The sequence below is a fragment of the Atta colombica genome, unplaced genomic scaffold (assembly GCF_001594045.1).
Source record: "Atta colombica isolate Treedump-2 unplaced genomic scaffold, Acol1.0 scaffold5, whole genome shotgun sequence".
NCBI classification, from domain to species: Eukaryota; Metazoa; Arthropoda; class Insecta; order Hymenoptera; family Formicidae; genus Atta; species Atta colombica.
The window spans coordinates 272,843-280,419 of record NW_017259539.1 but is presented as its reverse complement, the minus strand read 5'-3'; the positions used below and the strand labels follow the sequence as shown (position 1 = coordinate 280,419).

At 32.2% G+C, this 7,577-nt stretch overlaps 1 protein-coding gene across 1 annotated transcript in view; it reads right to left on the bottom strand.

Moving 5' to 3' along the window:
* LOC108691692 (calcium/calmodulin-dependent 3',5'-cyclic nucleotide phosphodiesterase 1A-like) overlaps positions 1–7,577 on the bottom strand; it is a 204,836-nt gene that overhangs the window by 201 nt on the left and 197,058 nt on the right. Inside the window, exon 11 of the mRNA XM_018199560.1 lies at positions 145–240. Coding sequence (XP_018055049.1) covers positions 145–240 — 96 coding nt within the window. The remainder of the gene's footprint in view (positions 1–144; positions 241–7,577) is intronic.

Here is a 7,577-nt window from a genome sequence, read left to right as displayed (position 1 = left end):
AATTATTAATTATATAAATTTTTTAAACTGCATGTATAATGTTAAAGTATAAACAAAATTTTCATAATTATGTTAAAAATTTTTTGCTAAAGATGTTTAACTCTAAAATTACAACTAAAATCTCATTTAATTGTAATAACATGCCTCGGACTGCTTGTTCCTTCCAGATTTTTTTATTATCTGCAAGACAGGAAATCCAAGGTTTGCCAATTTTAAATCTTCTATTTTCTCCTCCCGAACCTGCAACATTATTATTGGATAAGAGCTCGTACAAACGAGCGACTTATAGTGCCATAATTGAAATGTCGATCCATTCATACAGAGCTATTTTTTGGCGCTACAGAAAAATGTCGCGAATATGTTCATATTGGCTAATTTGTAGCGCGATAAAACGTTACGGATACGTTCAGATGGGCGAATTCACAGCGCTTCTTTGTTTACCACTCTGAACGGATCCGTAATGTTTCTTGTCCCGTCATAAATTGACCCATATGAAGGTATTCGTGGCACTTTTCTGTAGCGCCAGAAATTGTGACTACAAAATCTCGTCTATACGAGTTCTAACTGTTAATAAATCCAGAAAAATAAAAGAGTGTAATTCCGATTGACTCCCACTCGCGATTGAAATTTTATATATAAATTGTTTTTAGTGTAAGAAATGAAAAACCTATACTCTCAATTTCGAGAAATAAAAAAAAGATTTTTGACAATATTTATCGGCTAAAATCCAGACTGATTAAGGAAATACGACTTCCCACGCGAAGCAACCACCCCACCTCCCTCCCTGCCAAGGAGCGTACGACTTTCCAGGCGAAACGACTCCACTCCACCTGCTTAGAGGAAACACGACTTCCACGAAGCGACTTCCACCTCATCTCCCTCCTGCTTATGCCTAGTTCAGACTGGACTTACGCAGTAAGCATCAAACAGCGGACCAGCAACTAACTAACGCGATATTTTTTATGCCATTGTAATATCGCTTCGCTGATTGCTGCTCCGTTGCTTGACGCTTGCTGCGTCCAATCTGAATTAGGTATTAGGAACCCACAATTTCCACGCGAAGCGACTTTCATCCTCCCCCCCCCCCCGCCTCTGATTAGAGACGCACGCGGCGCACGACTTTTCACGAAACGACTCTCATGTTACCAAGGCCGTACGACTTTCCAGGCGAAACGAATCCACCCCATTTCTCCCCCTGCTTCAAGGGCGTACGACTTCCATACGAAAAGACTCCCACTCTACCTCCTTCCCTGCGCCCAAGGAGCGCACTTTTCACGCAAAGCAAAACCTAAATGAAAAGTCGTAAAACAAAAAAATTTTTTTTTCATTTCCCGAAGATAAGACTATGTGTTTTTTTATTTCTCATATTGAATAGAATTTATGTGCGAAATTTCAAGTTAATCGCGAGCAGGGATCATTCGGAACTCCGTATGTATCCAAATAATATCCAAATAAAATTTCGAAAAACAGTTATTTACAGTGATATAATTAAATTGCAAATATATTTATATATGTTACATATATTTGTATATGTTATACATATATAGAATAGAATCGGATGTTATGAGCACTTCAGGTAATATGAGTACTTTTTATATTTCTGTAACAGTTGATATTAGTAGCGCTAACTGTTGTAAAATATCTACATCTGTCTTCGCGATATTTCAATATGCTGCGAAGTTTGATCTATGTAAACTTATGTACTTAGGATATCTATCATATTAAATAAGCCCGTATAGAAAGGAACTACTGAGAACTATTGTGTACTATTCAGATTTCTGTGTAGTTACTATTCAATTTTTATAGTTATTTGAATAATAACTATTGGCGAATAGTTCTGAAACGTAACTATTTGCGACTACATAACTAAACAGTAATTAAATAGTAACTACGACTGTTAGCGAATAGTTTTTAAAAATAATTATTCGTAATTGAACAAAACAAACCCATATAATATTGCCTTACCAAGTTGACATTAATCTTTGTGCATAAAATTTAATATTTTTTTAATATTTAAAAATATTTAAGAATTTTAAGCATGACCGCATGTGTGAATATATCAAATACGATAAAGGAATCCAAGAACGATCAAAGATGGATGTTTCAAATAATATATTCTTATATTATATATTCTTGTGTTATGTTACATTATATATTCTTATGTTAAATTAATTTATTTCAGATATAATTGAGAGCCGAAAAATTTTCAACACAATCATTCTGAAATACTAATAACCCCTAAATTAAAATAGACAGAAAGAAACTCAATTCTTGGCTTTCTTTATCATATTTGATATATTCACACATACGGTCGTACTTAAAATTCTTAAATGTTTGTATATATGTGGCCATATAACACGTTCTTTCTGTACATATCAATTATTGCGAAGAATATTTTCGAAGCTTCAATGGTCAAGCTGGTTAAGACATTCTTTTCAGAAAGTTAAGAGGTCCCAGGTTCGAATCCTAGCTGAGGTAATATTTTTCGCAATCGGTTTCTTACTTTCTTTAGCATTTCAGAATGTTGTGTTGAAACCAAAAGTTTTTCGGTTCTCAATCATATCTGAAATAAATTAATTTAATATAAGAATATATAATGTATTATTTGAAACATCCAACTTTGGCCGTTTTTGGCTTGCTTTATCGTATTATATTTATTTGTTCGCATAAATATTTTAAATAATGAAATATTTCAAAATGGATTTCTTAAATGACTTAAATAATGAGAAATAATTAAAAAATGTGACTATTGATTAGGATATAGAGTATTATAAGAAATAATTTTTCATATAATCAATGACTGTAAGTAACAGTAACTGATATAACCGTTAATGAAACATAACCGTTTAGCCTATCCTAAAACATTATTTTTTAAAAATACGATAAAATAATCACTATCCAAGATATTCGCGAACTGTGTATCTCTTGGGAAAATTTACTTTAGAAAACTTAAAAAATTTATTTTAGAAATACTTAAAATTTACTGTAGAGAAAGTCTAAGAGATAAAGATAAATTTGATCTTTAATCTTTTTTTTTAAAATATAATAACTTTAAAATTTACTTAAGGACAACTGAAAGAAATTAACGCCCGATTATATTTAAGTCATTCTTGAAAAACTTCAAAAATTTTAGATTATTTTGGCCTAACCTTTCACACACTTTAAATTATTTAAAAATTTTTTAAGTAAACTCTTAATTACTTTTAAACTTTTTAACTTCGTTAAAAGTAAATTTTCATAAGAAATTCATCTAATATTATTAAATTTTCACGAAAATCGCTAAGATATAGTCGCTACTTGTATTTACTATTTTGCTCCAATAGTAAATTATTCATGATTCTAATACGTAATAATGAATCATAAATTCTTGTAGTTACTATTCGCCTCATATAATATACATAATGATACTTATTAATAATAATGAATAGTAAATGGATAAATACTTACTATTCATTTTAACAGTAATGAATAGTGATGTCCCATAATACTACATGACATTACATAGTTCTCTTAATAGTTATTTTTCAATAATTCTTAATAGTCCTTAATAATTTCTTTTCACTGTACGTTATTTTTTATTTCTTATATTTTTTCCTTTAACTTCCCAAAGTCCCCCCCTATCTACATTGAGATAAGATATTATTCTTGAGACTTTCACAGGTGCTTTCTATATAAAGATTATGTTTCGCGAGTTTTCTCCGTGTTCAGATTCATTCTTGGAATGTCAACGTTTTGTGAACCTTGCAGTCCACTTCATCAGGGTGAGGAGCAGCCTGATACTGAACTGTTCCTTCGGGTCGTTCCTTTTATATATTACCTTTTATATATTACTACTGTTGGAATGATGAAGGGAAAGAAAAGAATTATGGGTGAGGGGAGAGAGGAGAGGTGGGGGAAATCAGTCAGTCTTCAATAACCGGGAGAAATTTTCCATATTTTATTTATATTGTAGCCATCTTATCTCTATTTAGATTGTTATCTCTATTTAGATTGTTAAGATGTTTTTGTATCTCTATGGCTTCTCTATATTTTCTTGGAACATTACATGATGTAATGTTGGCTATTGTGGTCGTTTTGTCAAACAATATTTGATGTCCTTTCGATGTTGCGTTCTGATAATGCTAATTGCGTGATGTGTTTTAACATTCTTTTATCTATAGATTGACCTTCTCTCAGTTTCTCCAATGTATACTTGCCCGCAGGAACAAGATATTTTGTATACTCCTGCGGAACTGAACTGAGGTCTTTGATCTTTAGGATTTCTTAAGATTTGTCCTATCTTTTTGGGTGGTTTAAAGATAGTTGGATAGTTAAAGATAGTTCGGACATTGTATTTGTTTAATATCCTGCCAATTCGATCTGTTGTTCCTTTGACATATGGGAGAGTGGATAGGATTCTTTCGTCTGATTGTATGACAGAGACCATTGTCTTGTTTGCATGTTTATTGATTGTTTTGATTATGTCTTTTTTGTCGTGTCCGTTTTTCTGTAAGGCTATTTTTAAATGATTGAGTTCTGTCTGTAGATTCTTTGTCAGAGATGAAGGCTCTATGTACAAGTGAATTGATTGCAGACTGTTTTTGCTGGGTGATGGTGTGACTCGGCATGTAAGTATCTATCTGTATATATTGGTTTTCTATACACTTGATGGCCTAAGGTACCGTCAGCTTTCTTAGAGATAAGAACATCTAAGAAGGGGAGTTTTTCGTTTTTCTCTATAAAGTGGGTATTTGGATATTGAATGTTGAGGAAAATAAGGAATTTACGGAGTTCGGCTCTGCCGAGTGTCTCCATAACATGATATCGTTATGTCGTACATAACAGAATCAAACTTCTGGTTTTTTGAATGCTTTTCTGAGGGCTTCTTTCTCAAAATGCTCCATGAAGATGTTGACGACTTATTACAGGAGAAATAGGAGAAACCATTGCCGCTTCTAAAGTTTGTTCATAAAAGATAAGATATTTGAAATAAGACATTTTGTTCCGTTAAAGAGATTCTAAACCAACAGGAATTACAGATTGCCAAGTTTTTCGAATTGGCTTTATAGATCACTAAATCTTTTTACACAATAAAAGTACACACGAAAAAAACACCAGCTATACTAAATTTGAAATTTGAGAAACTCGGGGAAAAAATTAAAAGTTCACTTTATTTCAGTTCTCACCTCAGGTTATAATTCCTTTAGTGCAAAAATTCTGTAGGACGTACGTACCAAATGATACCTTCCCTAGAAGCGTATGACATGCACAAACAATTCTGAATTTGCGAAATTGTGATCAAAGGCTTAACAAAAAAGATTTTTCAAAATTAATATCGTATTTTTTGTATAACAATTACTTTTTTCTTTTTTACAGATTCAAAGTAAATAAGAAACATTTTGAAACATTTCAGCAACATTGCAGCAACTTTGTAACATAGCTGCAATGTTACTAAATGTTTCAAAACGTTTATTGGGGACTTTTCCAGAATTAAAGTATACGCATTAACACGTATCTATAAGATTATGCCAAAAACAACAAAAAATTTTGAAATTGAAATCTTAAGAAAAGACAAATTTTTTATCGTTTTTGACATAAATTCCATCTCATAGACACATTAATTTTAGAAAAGGATTTCCGAATCCTTAAAAAGAGGAAAAAGTAAAAGAGGAAAAAGTTGTAAAATAAAAATCATGATTAGTCGATAATACAAACAACTTTATATTTGTAAGTAAACAATACAGGGTGGGCCATTTAAAATTTGGAATTTAATTTGGCTCTAAAAAAAACGCATGAATATTTTCAAAGTTTATGGCTTTATTGGAAAGGTAGTACATTGCCATTAAATATACAATTTCATTCAAATGACTTCCACGGCTGGCTGCACAATACTCCATTCTATCAACCCAATTTTTCAGTACATTTTCCACTGTATGGGCGCGTATTTCATTGATGGCAACTTTGATTTCATGTTTTAATTCGTTTCTGGCTGGTTAGCGTAACACTCATCCTTGAGGATTCCATAAAAAATAGACCAGCGGAATCAAATCGCAGCTGTGAGGCGGCTAATTGATATCAGCATTTCGGCTGATTATGTGATTTTCGAAGACAGTGCGCAAAAGATCGATTGTAGCGTTGGCTGTGTGGCAAGGTGCCGTCCTGTTGAAACCAAATGTCGTCTGTGTCCTCCTTTTCAAATTTTGGGAAGCAAGAATTCGTTTAGCATGGCGCGACATTGACAGTGATGGCAGCTCCTTGCTCATTTTCGAAGAAAAATAGCCCAATGATGCCGCCGAATCAAAAATTACATCAAAGTTCACTCGTTGTGGATGCATCGGCTTCTCCATGACGACATGCAGATTCTCTGACCTCTAAATACGATAATTCTGCTTATTCACATAGCCACTGAGATGAAAATGAGCTTCGTCAGAAAAGATGATTTTTCGATAAAAATCATCTTCAACCAAGCGTTGTTCAGCTCATTGAACCGAAAATGCATCGGATGGTCATGCGGCTTCAATTCTTGCACTAATTGAACTTTGTATGATTTCATATCGAGGTCTTTATTCAAAATTCTTCTCAAAGAAATGCGTGAAATGTTCAAGTTTTGAGAATGATGGCGAGTTGATGTTGATAGTTGTTTAAGCACACTTTGAGCAACAGCAGCAATGTTTTTGGTTGACCTTACTGGACGAGCATGTGAATGAGTTGCTTTATCCAATAAGGATCCAGTTTGCCGAATTCGCTTCACAAATTGATTGACAAACTGCGTTGAAGGCATTTCTTTTCTACCAAATTTTCCATGTAAATTTCTTACAGTTTGGGTTTGAGATTCACTACTTTGGAAGTAAGTTTTCTCAATTTCAAGCATATAGCGACCCATTTCGTAAATGTCAAACAAAAAATTAAATTTCTGATATGTCATAAATTACGCCTTTCAAACTCAAAATAACGGTAATTGAAATTCCAAACGCTAGATGGCTCACCCTGTATTGTGCTATTCAACTTCGTAAAGTCCCGAGACCATTATTGATTTATTAGACATGGGTCTAATTTTTCGGATATGCATGGTCGTTTATTATGAATATCTTCATTCCTTATTGCATACTAAAAAAAAGAATCTGACGAGGAGCAACCGCAATGGCTATGGCAATCAGTGTATATTTCTTTAAAAACATATTGCGATAGTAAAACAGACAATACTAGCAATAGTAACAATAGTGATACATAATAGTACATAACAATAGTTGGCAATATTGCGCGTAAATAGCAATACATAGAATAACAATATTAACAATAGTAATACTATCAATAAAGTGTGATGTATTATCATAATTAGCAATTACTGTATATTAGTGTATATTTTTTTAGCAGAGTACAGACTCCCTTAGAGTTGGTAATAACTATTAAATGTATGATGAAATAATGACAATCAAATGTTTAGTTACCATAATATAACCAAAAATAATATTATTTTTATAAATAAATTATAAATAATTTATTTAATAAGTATTATCAAACTATTACTATTTGATAATATTTGGTAATATTATTATTAAATATTTGTAAAAGTAACATTATTTTTGGTTATATTTGAT